The 23,267-nt window shown below is 40.6% G+C and overlaps 1 protein-coding gene across 6 annotated transcripts in view; it reads left to right on the forward strand.

The window, feature by feature from the left end:
• The window catches only part of MPPED2 (metallophosphoesterase domain containing 2), a 240,608-nt gene that overhangs the window by 149,410 nt on the left and 67,931 nt on the right, over positions 1-23,267 (forward strand). For all 6 annotated transcript variants that reach the window (XM_074917980.1, XM_074917978.1, XM_074917979.1 and 3 more), the window contains one exon: positions 22,605-22,786. In XM_074917980.1, coding sequence (XP_074774081.1) covers positions 22,605-22,786 — 182 coding nt within the window. The remainder of the gene's footprint in view (positions 1-22,604; positions 22,787-23,267) is intronic.

A 23,267-nucleotide genomic window follows, 5' to 3' on the forward strand; every position in this document is an offset into this window, starting at 1 on the left:
TTGTTTTTATTTTTTTTATTACATAGTTCAAATTAAATGGGGGCCTATAGAAGATTTGGTACGAGAAGTGGCAATTTTCTGGTTATCTGTTTATAAGGAGGCAGTGTAATTTCTTTAGGGTCCAGACCCTTATCCAATACATTGCAAGAGGGATGTACTGGAGGTGACTAATACAGAGTAATGGGAGATGAGAAGTGAGTAAGTGATCTCAAATACCCAGAAATAACCAGAGATAAGATGCTGGCCTAAAGCCCACCTTGCACCCACAGCTGTATTTCATTTGTTACGATTTTACTGTCTGCATATGTGTTTAAAGGCAATCTTGCTCTAGCATGACGTGTAGCAGTAATATATGGCACATTATTGCTGCAGCAGTAGTATCGGAGTCTGTCTTTCAGGTTTGTATGTGTTTTATTATTTTCCTAACAAAAGCTTTTTTAGTTTTTGAGCTTCCAGTCTTTTGCCTTGTAGTTGTTCACAAGGGAATCTGGCATTGCTGACCAAGAGGCTGTACGTTAACACACTGAGGCAAGGTCATTTGAACCTTTCAGTGCTGTGCCCAGAACCTAGTGGCTTTAAAGGCACACTTTTTTTTTTTTCTACTCTTTACAGTTTTTCTTCTTTTGGGCTTAGTGTGCTTGTGAGCAGTGTCAGACAGTGCACGGGGAACAAATTCTCTTTCTCCACATATGCACACAGAGCTATTGTAGTTACTGTTAGAGCTTCCCTCATAAGTTCCCCACAAATGACTGTCATCTCTTACCTGTGGGGACTTCATGTGGAACCGGGAGGGTAGATTAGTCTCTACCTCCATTCAAACTAGAGTTTCTTCAGAGAACACCAGTTGCTGTGGTGGTCTTTGTTACATGAATGTCTTTATAGGAACTAAAGCAGAGTCCTTTTTGTGTGTTTTATTTTTTTTTTTTTTTTTAAGGCACTAAACAGCTGTCAGGGGGTAGAATTTCTGTTTGTTTAGGGTCAGATTAGACAATGAGCTCTAAATGAAAAATCATGTATCCTGCTATCTATCCACTGAGTCATCTAATCTTAAACAATATACTGTGCATTCGTAGGGCATGAACAGTGCTGACAAGTATGTTCAGAGAATTTATGGATTTTTTTCCTCTCCATTTTCCAAGCAGAAAAAGGCCTAAGTGTTAAAATGTTGACTTGCTGATGGTATAACTGAAGTATATTATGTATCAGCTACATGGGTGGCTTGCTGGAGTTGCCATCCTTAGCGTTCTGATTTTAGCACCCTCCTGAAGGCTGTTATCTAGCAGAAGAACAGTTGAATGGAGCATGAAAAAGTTTTCTGAACTGCTTTAGCTTGCGCTTCAGTGTATTACTCCTAATGAAAGTCAGCTCTAGTTTACTCGAATACTTTGGCTTGAAACAGTGATAGTCAAGAACCATGGTATATGGGTGGCTGTAGCTGGGAGAAGTATGGAAGAGAGAGTAAAATCTAGGCTGTCCTTACTTAATTTGTTGCCAGACTTGGGTCAGTACCATAGCTCAGAGTGGGCACCGATGCTCGTTAGCAGCAGAGCTCCAAGTACTCGCATACCGGTTACATGAGGCAGCATTAAAACCAAATGCTTTTGAATGTTTATCTAACTTTTGCAGTCTTTTTTGGTCCAGTATTGTAGAAGGGTTGTGTTACTGTACATGGGACTACAGATGTGACTCCCTGTGTTCTTCGAGCATGATGGAATCTGGGTCTGTTCTCCGTGAAGGTTATGTGGTTCACCCGTTGCCTTTTTGCAGTAGTTGTACCACAGTTATCTCCTGGTTGTAGGAGGTGTTGTGTCTACTGCATTTGTTGCAACTGGAGACTTCGGTGATGGTGTTTTAATGGTTCTTGCAGATGCCGTAACTGAAAGGGCTTTTTAAAACAGGTGGGTATAGTATTAAAGCAAGAGCTATGTAGGGCATGGCAAAAGGACGTTTTCTATTTGTCTTACTGCTGCTGCTGCCGCCTGTGTTTTTGAAATAAAGTCTTCTGATCCATTACACAGCTACACTTCTGTTTTCTCTGAGGAGCCTCATGTGACTGCATTTTGGACATGTCTTCTGCAATGTGTGATACAGCTGCCAGTGACCTGGCAGCTTAATCAAGTTAGGAGTTCAACTGCACAAAGAAAAAAGAAACCTTATTCATTAACTCCCATGTATCTTTTGGTAATTAGTAAAGGTGGTATGGGTAATTACAAAAAAGACTTGAAGGTAAATTGAGACATTTTAGTAGGTATTTCCCCCACTGTGAGAATCTGACTTTGCGATGGCATGGGGGGACACCAGTCTGCATGTGCAATTTAAATAAGTCTGGATCCTGCATTATAAATATGCACCGGATGCAGGGGAGAAAACCAGCACATTCTCTCAGGATGCTGTTAGGGCCAAGCAGAATCTCATTAGGGACAACTTCAAAGATCAGTTCCTCATGTCCATAAAAACAAGTGTAAATTATCTTCTGTGAGCCTGCTGTTAGCAGTTGCACTGTTACATTATGCATGATTCTAGACTGCACATGGTATGAACACACTGCACTATGTTTCATTAGTGTGTTTCGTTTTTATGCTAAGCCTGGCAACTTTGCTATTTATTGGTGGTGTTTTGGCTAATGTACTATTTGACTTAAAATTTCCTGTTACATTAGCTGTTAATAGTGACACAATGTCTGAAAAGGACTTTTAAGGTTGTACAGTGCTTGTGTTTTTACAGAGGAATAGTATATAGACAACTCCCTGTACTGATGGTTTGACTTCTCATTCTTCTGCATCCTACACTCAGGGAGAAGGTGGCTGCTCCTGACTCACTCGGAGTGAATCTTGAAGGAGTTTTCTGTGATGCTGCTCTGCAGCACTAGACCTAAACGTTATGAAAATAATAATAAGGTAGAACTTCAATAACTGGTGCTTTCACTGGGCTACGTAGCCCATCGTATACGTTTGAAAGGCCAGTTTGTAATTGCTGGGGAAATGTTTTGAAATAGTAAATGGCAACGTCTGTGTATGGAAGTTTTATCACAAGTTGCAGTGTGATCAAGATTTTTTTGAGTTAAGTCTTCATTATCTTTGCAGAAGCTGTGGTATAGTTTCATAAACTGAGCTATATTGCTAAAAAGGACAAAATATATTTTCAATTTTTTTTTTTTTTCTTGTGGCATTTCAGCTTTTTTTCTCTGTCTTAATCACTGATGAAGCCAAGCTAGGAAAGCAGTCACTTGCAGACCTAGTCAAGGCTCACCACTGCCTTCAGATGTGATGTCAAATTGCTGAACAGGTCAGCAATCTGATACGCACTGTGCTTTCACAAAGACCTGCAACCCGGGGCTGCTTTAAGCTGCTCAAACTAACATCCCTTGTAACATCCACTGTGATTTGAGAGCTGGTTCAAGCCACTACTTGTTACACACTCATTATCATTACGAGTTTGAAGCCGTGGTTTTGTGCAGGCTTTTTTGGGGCGTGGTGGTGCTGCCAGCTTGACTAGCCCCTCACTCCTTTGCACCCCTGTTCTGTTCTCCCACATGTGTCCGTGTATGCATAACATAACAGAATAATCCCCTGGAGTGAGAGGGAGAGAAGCTCCATGTAGCCCAGTTCAGTTCTCCAGTCCTGTTCACCATCAGTCCCTGCAGACAGTTGGACTGGCTCAACTGGGAGACTGCTGAAAGGTGAGAGGATCAAACTGCATATCCACACTGGTCAGTAGTGGCCTTGTGTTTAATGTATGGCTGGTTTGCAGTTTGTTTGTCGTGAGACATAGCTATGAAATCATTGATTTATGTGTCTTGGGGTGTCGGATGGTTTAGAGTTCCCTGTGTAGGTGAATTAATTGCAAATCTAGAATGAACCCCCACGAGACTTTAGCGTAATTTCCAAACAAGATGTAAAGAATTTCCTACTGTTGTTCAAAACTACGAGAATAATCTGAGATAATTTCTACATCCTGAAGGGCCGGAGTACATCTATGGAGATCAGTGGGAATTTGGCTTTCTGCAGGGCCAGAGTAGTGCTTTAAAGTGTGGAGAGTGCTGAGCTGCCAGCTGTCCTGCTGGTGTTGCCACATTGAGTGGTGACGCAGCACACTGGTGGGTGCAGGGATTCAGAAGCAGCGTCCTGGTTTGAACTGTGGGATGGTGTCTCTGGACCTTCACGGGAGCTGTGGGCAGTCAGCATGGTCCCACTTAAGACTGCGCTGATGGGAAGAATGAAAAATGGTCTTTGTCACGTGTAATCATGGACAGGGTGTTGTTCTTCTTTTTGAAAACCCTTAATCCTCATTTAGAGCTCCCACCTGTGACTCCCCTGGAAGAAAACGCAGTTAGTCTGAACTGAGGCTAAATCTGTTTTAGTGAAGTTTGTTAGTATAGTTCTAATGTTAATCAAGTTAAGAGATCCACCTAATGAGGACACAGATTATGATGGTAAAAAAGCTTATACTCTTGACAGCAAGCAGCCAGGTGGAGAAAAACTACGGAAGCAAAAGTCTTGCTCCTTTCTGGGTTTAGGTTTTTTGTTTTGTTTCATGTATATCAGATTTTTTATTGTTATAAAAACATTGCAAAAAAATTTTTCTCTACCTGACATCACTTTCTACTTTGGAGTTGTCTGAATTTTAATTAAATTTAAAAACGTTGAGTTCTTTACTCTGGAAAGCTCCCAGCCACTTCAGCTGCCTTTTGAAAAATCTAATGAGCCAAAAAGTCTCCTTTAATTTTTTTTTTTTTTTTCTCACCAGGTATAACAGAGGAGAATTTGGCTGAGCTTTTTTTCGCTTTGATTAAAAAGTAAAGGAATCAAAAAACCCACATGGTGTATATTTATTTCTACATGTGTGTATGTATGTACATATGCATATAGTTGGTGGTTACCTGTTGCCCAGAGAGAGTGTTTGCATGCAGCAGTAGCTTTGCCATTCTCTGGAAGCTTGCTTCTTTTTGACATTCTCTTTACTTTGATTTTAAAGCCTGTAAAACTCTGTCATGGTTTGTTATCTCGCTAAGGAGTGATCAGTTTCATTAGAAGTTCAGGACTGTGTTGGGAGGAAATCTTCATTTAACATCATTGTTAGGTCTGGCTCTTTGACCGTGGCAGACAGTGTTTGGAACGGCGATAAGATACGAAGCGGCAGTGATAGCCATGCTGCAGGGTTACTGCAAGGGCATGAAACAGCATCTGGCCATGGGACTTTAGAGGTCTGATTCTTAGTTGTAATGGGCGATTGAATTGTTCTTCTCATAGAGTTGGCAGTTAATGTGGCGTTCATGTCAGTGTGTCCCTCAGGAAAAAGTGGTTGTAGGAAAACAGAAGAAGAGTATAACTGGATTTCATATACAGCATGGTCACTTGATGCTTTTGAAGTTTAGGTACATACATGAGACCGTGTAAGGATGCAGTTTTGTTCGAGGGAGATACAAAAAAATGGAGTAACATAAAAGCGTGGATGGTTGGGACTGAGGTGCTGGGAAAGAAAGGTCTGAAGAAGGTTGTGAAATACAGCCCCTTAGCAAGTAAAAGCTCCAGTCAGGACTCTTGTTATCTCAATATATTAAAGTTAATTGCTTTTCTTTTTTTTCTTCCTTCATTCATTTTGTTTGTTTGCTTTTAATTTGTCTGTTTAGGAGGTCTGCTTCCCATCTGAGCCTAAGAGTGTCTCTAATGAAAAAGGAGTCATCTAGAAATCGAACATAAGATGCAAGATCAGAGTGTGTCTGGAAATAGAGAAAACTTTCATGAGACCAAGGGGGTTCTTATTTTTGTCTTAATAGGAAGAAAAAAACCCCAACAGTTAACATTTAGGAAAACTGCTTTGTTGATCCAACATGTAGCTTCTGCTGAAAGGAGCAGCCCGCTGCCTTCATTCCTGCCGTGCCCCAGTGCTGCCCTTGCTTCACTTGTGCTTGTAACTTGCCCGCCCGTCTGCGAGCTGAATGGGCTCATGAATGGGCTCATGAAGGGGCCACACAGCTTCCAGGGCTAGTCCAGGTCAGCACTCATGCCATGAGGCATGGCACGGTGGGCACAGGAGTACAGCTAGGTCTCGGTCTAGGTCTGCATGGCTGTCTTGAGAATACTCTGCTTTAGGCTGTGATGCCTGAAGTCTTCACTTATAGTACTGGTTCAAGACAGTGCAGCTGCACTGTGAATGGGATTGGGGAGAGGTTTGACTGGACACATGCCTGGGAACGAGAAGTGGTTGGGAGGGTGTGACCCAGTCACCTGTCTGTAGCCTCCCAGTATAGGTTCTGGGTTAGTGGGAGAGGAAGAAGGCCTTTCCCCTTTTTCCTGGTAAGTACCCATGAAATGGATCAGGACTCACCTTTTTACACACAGAGTTTGTAAGGAGGGCCAAGTCTGTGCTTGTGTGTTTTAACACTCTTAGCCTGAAAACAGAGGTCCTTACCAGATCTGTGAATGGGGTGGATGGTAAAGGCAGTTGTCTTGATAGGTTTCCTGATACAAGCTGTTATCTCCCATGAGTCAGAGCTTGGTGGGACACTTAGGAAAGAGGGAATCACAGGCTGGGAACCATCAGGGAAAATCCAGGAGACAAGAGATCTTCACGGTTAACACTCTCCTCTGTTTTGCTTAGTGATGTGAAAAATCACAGCATAGTTTATGCAGTCAGCAGCACTTCCTGCACTTACTTCAAAATATAAAAGTGGTTGTACGTTGTATTATTCTCAGCGTGCAGCTCTGACATCTTGTTAAACTGGTGGCAGGCCACACTTAAATGTCCCGGGGCTGAATTCCTTTTGTACCATACTGCAGTTTTCTCTCGTACATATAAACATGCTTCCATCACGCTTGAACTGCAATTGTATTTTTGCCATCAGACTGGGAACTGAAAAGCGAGTGGCACGTGCCATGAGTCAGAGACCTTGTTAAATTCCTGTGAGGCTAGATTCCCTTCGGATAGTTGGTTTGCCCGAGTCAGGTGCAGCTAGGCGTACCCCTGTATACTGAGGTTTAGGGCTGATGGTACGTACACCTGGCAGGCTGCCTCATCCTGAGAAATAGTTCAATGTCAAGTGTGTAATTCGGGCTATTCTCTGGGCATGGTTATTTAGCAAAGGTCAAGGGCAGAGCAACTTACTGGATCATGTTTGGGGTGTGTGTACGCAGAGGGAGAGGGCTTATAAGGAAGGGTATCTTGACACAGTGAATGTCATTGATCTACATGGAAGTGATTGTCAGCTGCTTTAATCAGCTGCTTTACAAAAAGTATACACCTGTCCTTGTTAAACTAAGTTGTATTTGCTGCTATCTTGGTGGCACACTGTAAAGGGTATGCAGATATCAAATCACAGTAACAGCAAGGTATTACTTTGGTGAGAAATGGTCTTTGGGGAGATTGTGCTGTTTTAGACAAGAAAATGTCATTTGTGTGGGCGAGATGAGCGTAGCTCTTTGGAACTGCATGGTGTTCTCGTCATCAGTTAAAGGTGATCATTATTTAAAAAAACCTAACGTGTTACTTGACAAGGAGAGAAATAGATGTGATCCTTTTTACTACAGGTAATGCCAATGGAAAAAAGCAAGTGCTAGAGATGGCTTCTTATGCAAAAGTAGTTGCTACTGGAAAGCCTCTGAGTATGTTACTGTCTGGTTTCTACAGCAGCCTGCAGACAAAGCCATTCTTGAGGAATAGTTGAGAGCAGTTGATTTTCCAGAAGGCAGATTGACCAGAGCCTCTTAATTGTAGGAGGAGACAGTTTTGCTCTTTAGGGGTATAGTTCGGCTCAAGTCTTTACAGTCTGTAGAAGATGAAGGAGCTCAAGATTTTTATAGGCCAAAGTAAACCAGTAGAGTAGAACTAGATGGAATAATCAATTGCAGAAGGGATTTCTGGAACAGACTGAAGTATCTTGCCAGTTTTGCCCTTAAGGGCAGTATTTGTTATGAAACAGTCTGTAAGTCTGTTCTTGATTGCCAAAAAGTTTGGAGGGAGGAAGGAGGAGAAAGGTTGCAGGAAATTAGTCACTTCAGTCAAAAGAATGAAGAATCTTAACTCCTGATTTTGTTTAATATAGATGACTGTTAAAGTATTGATGTGAACAAAGCAGTTTCACTTAGCTCGCATTCCTGTACCGTTATGGTCACTGTGAACTTTGACTTTATTGACTTCAGTAAGCACGAGCACAAGTCCTTTGTGCTGTCCAACTGGAAATTTCAGTGGCAATGCCAGAATGCAGAAATGTAAAGAAAACAAAAAACCCAAATGGATCCAGATGTAAAGGAAGAAATGGTTAAGCTGCTCCCAGGTTTTAACAGTTGTGGGGTGGGGCTTTTTTTTTTTGTCTCCTAACTGAAGGAGTCAATACTGAATTAGCCTGTGTCCTTACTTAGAAAATACCCTAATAGTTATAAGTCTGTCAAAGATACTGGAAAGTTTTAGTTAGTATCTTTTATAGAATGTTTAGTAATGATTTTTTCCCCTGAATTCTCATAGAAACATTTCTTCTTTAATTTGCAATTCCTCATAGCCCTGCTGAGCTGTTGTGGAATTCTGTCATGTCCCTGGAAGGTACCTTTCCCTACTCCGTAACAACAGGGAGAAGAACTGGCATTTCATTTGCATGCTGAGAAAAATTACTGTGGATGGGTAGGTGGGTGTAATTTTACACATATTCTTAGTCAAAGCAAAAATGGTTTTGATTATTTAAAAATAAAAACACCAACCCACCCAAGTTAGTATAGCTGACAGTGAGCGCACCCTGATATTCCATATATTTATGTATTTTGGTTTTGCCAGTTTGTCAGTTTTACTGTGAATTTTCAAGTAGGTGAAGCTTTCCTTAAGTTTTTTATTATCAAAATAATTACATATTTACATAATAAAAAACATTTAAATTTTTCCTTTTAAGTACTAAGAGGAGTACGAAGACAAAAACCAAGACTAAGTATATATCCACATAGGAAAACTGATTCAAGGTAGTTCCTACAGAAAAGGCTGTTCTGCAGCTGGTTCTCTGAAATTCCTCTTGGTGTGGACACTCATTCTCTAGGAAAAGTGCTTAAGTTAAATCAGAAAACAGGACTGTGCCTAATAAATAGACTCCCTGGAGAGTCATACAGGAAAAGCTATGGTACTTTTAATTCACACAGCCTGTCTTACTTGAGAGTAACCTTCTCATATTCTCAAGCTTCAAGAAACCAGAAGATAAATAAAACCGACAAAAACGATTCTTTTGCATTTAAAAAAAAAAAAAGTGTGGGGTTGTTTTTGGTTTTGTGGTTTTGTTTTGTTTTGTTGTTTGAGGTTTTTTAACTCATGGTTTGGGGGATCTGAGGTATGATTTCTCTTTCATTAGCTTATTAATGGCAGGTTTGGTGGACTTCATCTCTGTGCATGGGAGCTTGTGTACCACTGACTGTGAGCTTAAATGTTGCATTATTCAGTTTATGTCACCAGCACCCATCACAATAGGATGAATTTCACCCACCTTGGTTTATTTCCATCTAAATATGAAATGATGGTTTCTATTCATTCTGCTGCAGATAGGATGTTTCATAATTTTTACATGTCTAATGCATTGGTTGAAGTAATGAAATTCCCTCTTTTGTTTTGAAGTGTAATCAGTGAGATTGCATTTGCATTGCTTGTAACTGAATCACGTAAGTGGAATTACATTGCCCACATCTCATTTTGTATCGTAAAATACCGTGTGGTGCAGCTTGTTTCACTCCTTCCTGGAGCTTTTCATGGTGATATTATTTCTCTAAATTTCAAAGCTACGAAGTATTTTCTTTTTGTATTTGGCATAGAAATTACTTTCTGCAGTGCACTTTTACATCTGCCACGTGAACCAAAATTTTGGTAGTGTGCAACGTACGGATTTGGAAAGCAGCTGGTTTTCAAAGGTTTCAGGATCTTGTGTTCTGTTGCATATTAAGTGATTACTAAGTAGGTTTGTACAATTAGCAACAACCTCTGAGTCATATGTGACAATACCTCACTAGTGTTCGCATATACAAGATGCATATTGAGGGATTTCAGCTTATTTGGCTTTGGAATTGACCTGTAGATAATATTGAAATCAATGATTCTGTTGTTCTTCCCTCTTTTCCCCTGCCTTTGTTACTGGCGTAGAAGCAGAAATAAATGCCTTTTTAAATTGAGTTTTCTAAAAGTATCCCTGAGGTAGATTGCTATCCTGACTATAATTCATTTTTGGATTTATTTGATTTTTGGGGATGCATCTTTGGAAATAAATGGTTTAATACAGTAAGAATAATTGCTGACTGCAGAAGTCAGTAACTTCTGATATATGTGAATGTCCCAGATGCTCCCACTGAGGGCTTTGAAGTCATTAATTTTTATGATAGAAGTATAACCAAAACAAAAAGGTTCTTAGATAACCTGTAACACTGTGGTTGCCCACAAACCCTCTGCCTATTAACTACATTATTGATAAAACCTCCTGGTTGTATATGCAGCAGTGCTTCTCATGATACTGTCTCAATGTGATGTACGTCAAGTAAATGCCATACACATAGTGATGGCGCAACAAAAATACTCAGTGCTGGTTTTACCCATAAGATTTTCTTTATTTTCTGTAAGAAGTCGTTGGTGCCAAGTTCAGCAGCCTCTATCGTGGAAGTACTCATTGCTTAGGAGAAAGTGTATGAGAGCACCAAATAATGAGTGAGATTTGAAAAAGAAAAGAAAAGGGGGAAGAAAGTAAGTCCGAATGAACTGTGCATTTCTAAGGAGTATCTCCAGCTGAAGCTACATTTGTGCAGTGTTCTGCTAGTGCAGACACAAGATTTTATTCCTCCCCCCACTATAGCTTTATCTACCAAGCTTTTTCTTCTTCGAACTAATGTTTGTATCTTGAAATATTGTGGAATGTGTACTATTTGACCTGTGGTTTCCTTGTCATAAGTTGTTTAATATTGGAGAGAGAGAAAAGGGGGAGAAAGCTATCTGGTATAATCTTTTTAGCTGGGAATGTATTTGGCACAATCTTTTACAAATAAAAGAACCTGCTTTCAGTATCTGCGGTACAGCTCACTACAGCCCTCTCCAATCCAGTCACCAAGGAATTGCAGCATTTTGTTGATTGAATCCAGTTCTGTGACTGGGTTTCGTGTTAGACATGTATGTCAGGGAGACGATGTTAGCTGTAATGAAGACAATAGCACTAGAAAGATAAAGGGTAAAAAGATAAAAGTGCAAAATTATCTCCAGTAGAATTTGATGCCCAAAGTAGTCTTTTATGTTTCTGTGTCTCCAGCAAAGTTACTGTGAAGGGTTGAGAGCATATCTTAAGAGCAGAACTTGGTTCTGGTATTTTTTTCCCATACTGCAAAGAAAATTATACAAATTCCTATTTTTCTGTAGACTTTTCTGAGACTGATTCAGATCTCTCACCAGTCTAAATCTAGAATTGAAGTTGAGTTTAAGATGACTGGTGTCAGAATTCGTGGCAATGGAATTACTAGGAGTATGGAAAAATTAGGCCAGCTGTGTGACTATATAACACAAAAGCTTACATGATTTCAGTCAGTTATTTTAATATGGTAGTGATCTTTTTGATAACATGGATGCTGAGTAGGAACCTGTATTTTGGTGCTGGTAGAAGTTAGTTAATAATCTCCTTTCTCTATTTCTGTTAAAAACAAGGACTTAACTTAAGGAGGAGAGCTGGATCGCTGTTTATAATTTATCGTCTTCCCTGCAGAAAGCTTAAACCCAAAGAGGAGCTAGAGGCTGAAACCTTTGACAAGGACTGAAGTAATTCATATAGGTGAGACTGAGTGGCAAAAGGCGTTTTAAGACAGCATAGCTATTACGAGGAGTTTTATTTAGTAGGAAAATAGTGTTGGATGTCTGGATTTTGATGGGAAGCATTTTATTACAACTATCTTCAAAAGATTTGTTAGAGCTTAGATGGAGGAGAGAATATGCATCCTAACGGAGACATATTTTTGTACCGGTTCAGATCCGCAAATTGATTTTGTAGATAACATACAGTATCTGCCAATTTACCTCCTTAAAATAGTATCTCATGCTGCATGAATACTGGGAAATTTCTTTTTTTTTGAGTTATATGTTCCGTTCAGTTTGTTCACCGATCTCCTACTAACATCAGTGACAATTTCATAGCCATGCTGATGGCACTCTATGCCCTTAGTAACTTAAAAATGGGAACTGGTGGTGTTTGCCCAGCATGAATTGTCCTTCTTTTGAACAGTTGTTTTGGATGCAGTTCCATTACGCTTGTGGAAGTCAAATCATAAGGCAGAGCAGCAGAGAGACTCATAATTAGCACTCTGTTTAGAGGAGGGCCTACACTTTGCTTGCATGGACATTGAATTGCATCTCATCCCTGGAGAGGGTGACACCTTTGGGTCAGAAAGTAAAATGATTGACATGGCTAAGTGCAGCTTCTTACTTGCACTGTATACTTAATTTATGGATTAAAGAAGGACACTTGTATTTCCTGAGCTGAAAGTCAGTGAAATTTGAAGTAGTTAGTATACTTTAAACCGAATTTATATTGGGGGAGGAACGGAACAGGACAGAACCAACCTCGAGTGATATTCTGCAAATGCTCTAGGCTTAATCCTGTGGGCGTATTTGTTTCTGAAACATGAAGATAAGATTTTAGATTTGGTAGCAAATTCTAAAAGATAATCAGTACACTTCGGAATTTTGTGTGCCTTTGAGTCCAGTTGACCATTTGCCTTACTACATAAGAGATATTGTCTATTTGCTGAAATTACCATCTCCAAGATGAATTATGTACATTTTAGGACATTGCAGATTTCAGTCTGAATACAAATGGGCATCAAAAATTGAGTATATGCTGCAGTACACGCTTATACAATTATTTTTTTGACAGAAACCTGTGATTATAAATCACCTCATTAGTTTTCTACATGTGTCCCTCTGACCAAAATGTCTAATTTCTGAGAAAGATGGCATTTTGGGTGTATTAAGCTAGAGTGAAACCAATTAAATTTAATCTGTCCTAGAGATCTGGTTCTGTTTGGGTTTGGGTGGGGTTTTTTGTATTACAATTTGAAAAACTTTTACTGTTGAAGCAAGGGCTAAAGCCTTCTCTCTAGTTTCCACCCTAGAAATAAGTCTGACCCAGTTTATGACTTGTGCAGTTGGAACGATTGGAGGGATACCACACATTAATTCAGCCTCACTCTTGCTGCGATAGAAAAATGTGTATTTTTCAAATCTTGTGTCCTTAGATTAAAATTGGGTCTAAATTCACTTCTCCTTGGGGTTTAGGATGCCAGAATGTACTTTCTGAGTCGTTGTTTGTAGAGCTTATGGTAGAGAAATAAAAATTACTTTTGGTTGTAGAGGGCTTATTGACATACTTTCCTAGTAGGTGCAGTTTTACCAGCAAATGAGTTTTGGGGTGGAGTGAAGGCATAATTTATAGCAGTTCCCCAACAACAACAACAAAAGAATGTGGGAAAAGTGCTTCTTAATGACTTTTAACTGAAACCATACCAGCATAAAAATGACAATTTTAATGCTGGTAACTGCTACTGATACCGTTTTCAGATCTGTTTTGCTTCTCTAACCTTTAGAAAGCCACTTATACCCAAATTTTAGAAGGTATTTCATTGACTAAAAAGAAATTTCATCTGCGAAGGGGTGATTAATAAGATTTTCAAAAGCGCTCGAGCAGTTTAGTTTGTGAATTTCCATTAATACCAAAGGAGGCTAGGTACTTCAGAAAAAAGACCAGCTGACGATTTGCCCCCAAAGAACATCATAGAAAATCTGGATTTTAGCTCTTTCTGGTTTTATTACTGACCAGGAGCTGGGATTAACAGAGTTTGGAATCTTAATTAGTTGAGGTTTATATCAGGCTGAGAAGATGTATTATTATTATTATAAATTCCTTATAAAGGAGGGTTTTCTTAAGTTTGCTCAGATGATGGCAGTGGATAATATAGGTCTTTTCTGTTTAATCTTATAAATCTCACTGGAAGTAAAACAGCTCCAAAACCTGTAATAAAAAGATCCATCATTTCCCTGCAGCTATAATTGTTGGAAACGTTAGCAGTAAGCTGCTGAGCGGTGCATTGAATCCTCCTGTGGGTTTGTAAATGTAATTTGTTTTTTTTCCCCACATTGTACCGAGACTCGATTAATGCCATTTCTGAAATAAATATCAGACCTCTATTTTACAGTTTCCACAACTCTCTCTAAGGTTTTGATGGGTGACACATGTACGTGGAGGTTTCCAGAAGAGGTGTGGCTTTCTAACTACTTTGGGGTAGTCTGATCTTAGATACATGTGCTTGTATAAACACGATCTTCCAGTAAGAGTGTTGAAAGGTATTTGCATCCCTTTCTTTTTAGTTAGAGAAGAAACCAGATGTTTTCTTGGTGTTTGACCATATTGGAAGATGGAGTCAAGTTAACAAAACCACTAATATGTGTGATTTAAACAATTAATGACTGACAGTGGCCAACTAAAGCAATGCTGTATTTTGGCATTTACTGTGTTTATTGAGAGGAAATGAGTATTTGGCTTTGTGTCATTCAGCATGTATTGTATCACAAAATCAGCTTTGTGTATGTGCATGTATATATTTTTCTGGCTGGAGATGTGTCTGGATATCTATATGAGATGCTGAATTTATGCTGTAAGATTTTGCAGACTGTCCGCCTTTCGTTGGAGGGTACACCATGATCAGATAACCTGACTGTCCCCTTTGTGAACATTTTGTAGTTTCCCTCTTAAAATCAGAAGATCAGTTATAAATACTGATTAGTTAATCTGTTTGTAAACCATTCTATAAAATAGTCACTACAGCTTCAAAAATATTTATAAAAGGCCTGTTTTGTTTGGAATTTTTAAATTGAAGGCCAGAGGCCAGACAGAAATAAGCAACGTAAGTACCAGTTCAGCCATTCAGTGGCTGTATTGAACACAGTGAATTGAGGTGAACTCACATGAATCACATGAGGATGTGCTATCCAAGGGTAAGCACGCATCTAAATTTTCCTATATTCACACTCTTTTCTTCCTGAAATAGAACCGATCCTAGAATATTTTGAAAATACACATTTGTCCAGAATTTACAAACATCAGGTAGCTTTGAAAAAATGATGCTGCAGTCTGGCTACTGCATGACAGCCAGTCTTGGACATGACCACAGCACGCATGACTAGGACCTGAGGGTGTACGACGTGTTTGTGGTGTATACTGTGTATGTACCTGATGCATACACATTAGTGATGATGCCAGCACTTTCAGGTCTGCCTATAATCCCAGGCAGATATGTGGGAGCCAGTCTCAGAGCAATAAAGCTGGCAATAAGTCTGCAGAGTATTCAGTGAACAGCTTGATGCAATATATCAATATATCCAGAGGTCTCCCTGTCTGATCTGGATGAGTAACTGTCACCATTCTCCACTGACATGTATTGGTTTTGCTGGGAGTGTTGATCTGCTCGAGGGCAGGGAGGCTCTGCAGAGACCTGGCCAGGCTGGAGCCATGGGCTGAGCCCAACTGGGGGAGTTTCACTGAGGGCAAATGCCGGGGGCTGCCCTTGGGCCACAACAACCCCCAGCAGGGCTACAGCCCTGGGGAGGAGTGGCTGGAGAGCTGCCAGTCAGAGAGGGACCTGGGGGGTGATTGACAGCCGGCTGAACAGGAGCCAGCAGTGTGCCCAGGGGGGGGCCAAGAGGCCAGTGGCCTCCTGGCTTGTGTCAGCACTGGCGTGGCCAGCAGGGACAGGGAAGGGATCTGAGCCCTGGGCTCGGCACTGGTGAGGCCGCCCCTCGCTGAGTGGGTTCAGTTCTGGGCCCCTCACCCCAAAAAGGCCATTGAATGACTCGAGCGTGGCCAGAGAAGGGCAACGGAGCTGGGGCAGGGTCTGGAGCACAGGTCTGCTGGGGAGCGGCTGGGGGAACTGGGGGGGTTCAGTCTGGAGCAGAGGAGGCTGAGGGGAGACCTCCTGGCCCTCTGCAACTCCCTGCCAGGAGGGGGCAGAGAGGGGGGATGAGTCTCTGGAGCCAAGGCCCCAGCGCCAGGCCCCGAGGGAATGGCCTCAAGCTGCCCAGGGCAGGGTCAGGCTGGCTCTGAGGAAGGATTTCTGTGCAGAAGGGGCTGTTGGGCGTTGGAATGGGCTGCCCAGGGCAGGGGGGAGTCCCCGGGATCCCTGGAGGGGTTGAAGAGTCGGGCTGAGCCAGCGCTGAGGGATCTGGTGCAGTTGGGAACTGTCAGTGTGAGGTTAATGGTTGGACTGGTAGATCTTCAAGGTCGTTTCCAGCCTAGACGATTCTGTGACTGTGATCCAGAGCAGCTGTGGGAGATGCAGTTGCAGAGCACCACAGGCACAGAAAGCTTTCTGCCTTGTGGCTTTGGGAGAGTGAAGCAGCTCAGAAAATTTTGAGTAAGTTCTAATGGAGAACAGAGGCACTGTGCCTCATCCATTCTTGATGCTGAAGTTTTGTTTTTTAATCTGATAGTATATGGAGTCTTTAGTAACGTGTCCATGTTCATATCAGTCTGATCAACTAACTGACACTACATTATTAAGATTTATGTTAATGTTTTGAGCCAAACATTTTAAATTCAGCTGTTAATTTTTTGTTTCAAAATGTATACACATTTGCAGTTTGATTTTTTGATATAGTCCTTCTGGTCTGTGGCATTGAAAACTGGTTCTAAAATTATGAAGTTGGCCTAACAGCCCTGAGATTTTTTTTGAAAATAAGAACAATTATACATCTTCTATTTTCATTCCACTTCTTTAATGTCTGCATGGCATACAGGTGCATTTCATGCTTTTTTCTTCAACCGAGAGACTTACTGATGTATTTTGACAAAAATAATTAAGCCACAGGTCTACATGATCACCCAATTCCCAGACTTGGACTGGCCCTAAGAGAAGTAACAGGTATCACAGTGTAAGAAAGCTGTGAGATTTGGCTACAGTAACAAATACTTTAAGTATTTTAGCAAGAACTTTTTGCTGAAATTCCCATTCTTCTCCTGAATACACATGCTCCCTCTGACATAGGAAAGAGGCAGAGGTATGAATTCAAAGAAAGAAAAAAATGAAGATGTAGAAAATATATTGCTTTTGTTTTCCAGTTTCAACAAAATTATCTTTTGTTTCCTTAGCTGAGGAGGGGAAGCTAACAACACTTAGAAACAAGATTTTTAAAGGGTTTTTGCAGAAAATGATTGTATTGTAATCCCAAAATAAATATGCCAAGCTAACTGGCTCTTTGAAAAAGTATTTGGTTTACATAGGAGTAGCAGGAAGAGCATGAAGATTTTGCAAGAGGAAGCTAAATTCTAGCAAGTATGAGTAGGTGGATTTTTAAAAGGTAGTAATATAGATATGTTTTTAGTATAGAATAGTTACTAGATAGCTTGTCTCCAAATGACTCGAAACAGTAGAGTAAGTGCAACAACGCGCAGATTTTATGTGGTACACAGACTTGAAGTGTGTGCTGAAATGGATCTACAATGAATACTACTTCAGATGTCATAACCCACAAATTCAGTCACAGATATAACCCAATGGAGAAATTATTAAGAAATTAAAAGACAGCATACGATGTGACACAGTCTAGGAAGGGCATGGGCCTGTATGTAATGGGACTAGTCATGCATCTGATGAGCCTGGGAAAATGTAAAATTATGTGGTCTTGTGTGCTGGCTGGTGACTTGTTCACCTGCAGCAAAGCCGACAGAACCAGCTTAAAAAGTGGTGGGCTGTAAGCAGTAATAGTCCTGGTTTGAGTTAACAGGGTTTGGGGCAGAGGGAGGGATTTTCAGCATCTGTAGTTTTGTCCGGCATAGGTGCTGCATTGGAGTGATTTATTTGACATTAAGAACTGGAAATACTTCATGGCTTAATGTTCAAGAGATTTTTATTCTGTCTTCACATGTGAATTGCTTTATTGGGAATTGTTCTGTAAGAGGGGATTTGGGGTCTGCATATCTCAAAACCCAAGAGAGCAGGGAAGTGAAAAGGCTGTGGGTTCAGCCCTCTAAGCCCAGGCATTCCCAGGGACCAACTAACCCAGCAAGAGCCCTGTATTTTCAGCATTCAAACTCACCCATGAAGAATTATCCTTTGCAGTCAAAACTGTTATTTCTTATAGAAAAATGGTGCTTGTGTCTTTTCTAAATTTCCTTTGAAAATAGGGTTCCAGTGTAATTCAGCTTGCTATGTCTCGTGAGGGCTGCACTGTCCTTTCTGTTGCAGAGAGACTTTCTAACACTGCTGATTTATAAGACATCAAATCTTGGGCCAAAACACACAGCTAAGGAGTCTGTTCCATTGTATGACATACTAAATCGTGTCCTTTGCCTCTGTGCACGTGAAAGGCCCAATGTTTTCCTCCTCTGTGAGTTCTGAATTCAGCTCTCCTTCCTTGCTGTCAAATTCCCTTGATAACTTCTGTTATTTCCTTCACCTCCACTTTTAAAGAGTAAAGGCATGACAAAATTTGCTGTCTGGCAGATGAGGACAGCATACAAGTCCAAGCCTGTGCAGTCCCTGGGAGTGGCACTGGGTCCCAGCTGCCCAGCCAACATGACAACGGGGGCTGCCGGGTGCCCGGCCAGGCGAGGGGCAGCACTCGCTTATGTGGCCCCACTGTCTTGGAAGTGCCATGGGAGCCATGGGTTTGGCTGAAGATACTGGTTAGTGATAGCTGAGCAAGCCAAATCAGAGCCTGGTTTATGTTGTCATTTGATTCAGCCACAGCAGCGTGTAAGGAGCTGGAGAATTTGAGGTTTGTACCTGAGGGACCTATAAGGGAGAACAACTCTTGGTGAGGGCAGTTTAGTAAAGCCAAGTAATTATCTAGTAAACGAGGTCCTTATAGAAGTGCATGAAGATTACCTTGTCCCTTCTGATTCCTAAACCCTTGTCATAAATGCATTCAATGTGACAGATCTTACATTACTGTCATGATCTTAGAAAGCAGTCATTGCTCAACTGCCTTACGGGATTTCATTCTGGGTCTTACATAAACTTTTGAAAAAATGCCCAAGTGCCTGATTTTCTAAGGTGCAAGACATCTTAGGATAGGTAAGTACCTGTTAAACACTGTCTGTAAAGGAAGTTAGATGCCCCAAATCAATTACTAACTTAAGGAAAAAAAAAAATAAAAATCCTTATTTGTTTTGATGCTCAGCTATTTTGTTAGGTTGATTTGCATTTCCTGATTGCTGTATTAATTCTAACATATGAACATTTAAATTATTCTGGAATAACGTTTACTGCATCTTTCCATGAGCATGCTTTTCCAAATGCAACAATTGCAATAATCTGCAAAGTATTTCAGTCTGCCAGCTCAAAAAGAGTGAAAAAAATGGAAGTATTGGTGGTGATGGAGAGCATGAGAGTTAGCTAGGTGCACTGTTTTTTGGAGCAAATGGTAAAGAATACATTGAATTTCTTAGGTATGTGCTGTGATTCAGCAGAGACTGGTGGTGGGCAGGACCGAAATAATTATTTTGTCTCCTGCTGAATTGCATTGAGGGTCAGCTGCATAACTATTACAGAGCTTTTAGAAGTGCCCGTCTGTAATCCCCAGATGGTGGGTCATGAGGTGAGCAGACCACCAGAAGAGTGGATGACGTTCACAGCCCAGGTAGAAGCCTGCCAGTGAGCAGCGTGTGGCCAAAAGCTGTGAAAGGGTGGTGCCTTGCCTACCGTGGTACTTGATCTCACAGGTTCACAGGCCAATCCTCTTGTGACGTAGGGAAAAAGGAAAGTCTCGCATTACTGTTTGCCATACTGTAGCTGTGGATGAAAAGAAAACTTGAGCCTTTAGGACTGGCAATAACACTACTTCTATTGTTTCTGTTGAAGGACTATTTTGAGTAAGATAAATTGATGGGCTGAGCACAATAACCTTCAGTATCTCACTTTCAGATACTTAGTAGGCAAGCACTACTGAATTGAGAGAAGAAATTAAGCTAAAATGTAGGAAAAAAGGTTACTTGGCAATATCATACTGTTTGTAAAGAGGAGAAAGAAGGGTCAGGACCTTAATGAATTTTGATTATAGAATTTTCTATAAGTCAGTCATTGCATGAATAGAAAAAACCTAAACCAGAATTTGGTGTCAGACTCTAATAGGGATTGCCTAAAGCAAAACAGGGTTTGTTTGGAAGCAAACAGCAGAGAATAGCAAAAGCATAGGTGCTGTGTACAGCAAACAAAATTGGGCTCCCCAGAGGCAGGTAGTGCTGGTCATAGCTCAAGCAGAGATGTTCTGAACAAGGTATGTGGTAGTGATGAAAGTTGGTGTTCATTTTTCTTGTTGTCTGGAGTAAACATACTTGGCAGTGTGGAAATGTTGATTTGGAGACCCTCATCTTTGCTGTGTGGCATTTTTTAAAAAGTTCCTGCTTACCTTCAGTAATTGGGAGGAAAACAACAACAAAAAAAAAAGTGCTGTGGCCTATAATTATAGTTCTGCCCAGCTTGCCAATGTGATTCCAGTGGGTAAATGAATTTTCCTCTGTAATAATAACCTTATTAATTTCTGACCTTTGAAGAAAAGAAGAATCCATTGATTGTCAGAGTCAGATTTTTGCAGTGGATTCTGCAGTGGTAACCACATGTATGGCTCAGCTAATTGCATCTGGTGCTTTGGGTGGAATAGGGGGTGCAATACCAAAGCCAAAAAAAGTGTTCATCCAGCCCAGCCTGCAGCAAAATCTGTTTTTAAAGTAAAGGCCATATTAAAGTAAACATCATCTTGTAGAGCCCGAATTTTGCAAATTAATTCAGTGGACCATGGCAACCAAATATGGTACATTTCTGGTAAACACAATTTGATTAGAAATACTTAATTATGGTACCTAGGAAAATGCAGTCTTAACAAACAGTCTTTCCCCACACCCCCCATGCTAAAATTTTAGCTGTTAGTCAATGTTCTACCAAATAAAAAAGACTCGGTAAAATCGTGTTAGTAAGTGTGTTCATGTGAACATTTTTTGCATTGGAGACCAGTGTATGTCCATATGGAGTCTGATTTCTTGAACCCACTATAAACTCCCCAGGGTAGGGAGCTCACTTGCTGCCTTGGAGGATGCTTTTGGCCTTCCTCACCGATGTAGGGAGCTGAAGTTAAAGATACTGGGGGAAGTTTTCACACAGTTCAGTGTATAGTAAATACTAATGTAGTTTACTAAAAATAGTAAATAAAGGAATACTTCAAAGGTCTGTATTTTCTTAGGATTTGTGCGTTATTTTCTATTACTGATCATGCATCTCGTGGGGATTTAAGAAAAACAGATTCACGGTGATGTGTGCTAGTTACTTGTTTTTCTTTTCATTCAGTGGAGAACAGAACTAACAAAATCTGTTTAATTTTCTTTTTACTTCCAGGCACTGATTTTTGAATCTCTGTTGTGCCAGTTCATCCCAATAAGTCTTAAAACATCATTATTTTGGGTGTTTTAAAATACTTAGAGCCTGGTTTCACTGCTCTGACTATATGAGGCATAAGTGAACTATTATTCTGACATAACTCCCAAATACCTCAACATTTCTAGCTGAAGCTAAGCTCTAACAATGATCAAAGTGGCACATCAATTGAATGGGTTGAAGTTTTGTGGAGTTGGGATGGGGTTTCTGTGGTGTTAATCCAGATGCTGTGCTATTCAAATGTTGAGCAAATCAAATTATGGTAACTCTGCAGAGAAATAATTGCTATTTCAAAGTAGGCAATGGGTTGCCTTTTGTATTATAAGTTATTCTGCTACAAATTAAAACTTATAACCACTAAGTATGCATAAAGCACTTCTCTTCCTTATTTATCTTCCCTGTTATTTTTCTCTATTCTGCTTAAATTTAAAAACCAAAACCCAAACCACCTCAAAACGAAACTTCTCTGATGATGGGTTACATATAGTTGATAAGATCAAATTAACAAATGTAGCTTGCAAATAACCAGTTGAACTAAATTTTTAACATCATTGACCACAGAAAAAAAATGTTTTATCTATGGTTGCTTGGTGCTCTATCACATCAGTTCCTGACTTTATAGATTTTGAGGAGATGAGCTCAGGATTTTGTGTGAGGATAAGAAGTTGTCATTAGACTCAGTTCTGCAATCTGTAGGCTTCATCAGAGTACTCCTGAACGTACCTGATTGTGTGTAAACAACTATTCCTGCTGGAATCTGTAGGAGTGCCTGTGCCCCTCAACAAAATCAGATGCTAAGCTGCTCAGCTCAAGTGCGAGCCTGTTGCTGGCCCACCTGTGAGACCTGTTATTGAATGGCCCGTGTACCTGTGCATGTATGAGGCGGATGATGGAAAATATATATCTAAATTCAGAGTCTTTTGAATCAATTTTTTCCGATGTTTAACTTTAGTACCATATCTTGTGTATTTTTTAATCTTCCTTCCTTACAAGGTAAGTATTTAAGAAGCACTGTGGTCCTTTCTGGATTTTTGGCAGTGTTGTGTTAGAATCATTTCTTTCAGCACGGTCTGTGTAAATGGATGTGGATGTGTGTGCATGCATGCTTATGTAGAGATAGATCTGTGTTGATATCTGAAATAATAGATGTGAGGGTTTTAACCTTGTAACTGTTACGAGATCTTTATGTGTCTGCTTTAGGGTCGACCCTATCCCATATGACACTCCAAAACCAGCGGGCCACACGCGATTTGTCTGCGTCTCAGATACACACTCCAGAACAGATGGCATCCAGATGCCTTATGGGGACATCCTTCTCCACACGGGCGATTTCACCGAACTGGGACTGCCCTCAGAGGTTAAGAAGTTTAATGACTGGTTAGGTAAGAAATTACTGCGTTTTGGTGACCCCAATTAACCTCTCCTGTCCAAGTGTCAGTCACCGCCTCCTAATTGAATTAGAGCACTTGAAAATCCACCCCCCCCACCCCCCTTACCTCACTTGTCCTCATGTGATGTGCTGTTTCTAGCCTCAGTATGATTCTGTTAATTAAGACAAATTTAGAGACTTCGCTGTATTTCTGCATTATCTTAGGGGAAAAGATTGTCATTCCACAGGAAGGACTGTGTAGCCTTTGGTGTGTGCTGAGGGGGTGGTGGCACCTCATATGAATGCGTACAGTGTCCCATTAGGTCATGCTGGAGGGTTTTATGTCAGCAAACAATACTTTTGGCTGTACTTTACCATAATTTAAAGCAGTGCTGAAAACTACCAACATATTTGGAAAGGATGACAGTCCTTCCCACAATACAGGATGGTAAAATCAATAATACTGTTTGGAAGAGGAAAGGTTTTTTGAGGTG

Source organism: Athene noctua, chromosome 14 (genome assembly GCF_965140245.1).
Source record: "Athene noctua chromosome 14, bAthNoc1.hap1.1, whole genome shotgun sequence".
Lineage (NCBI taxonomy): Eukaryota > Metazoa > Chordata > Aves > Strigiformes > Strigidae > Athene > Athene noctua.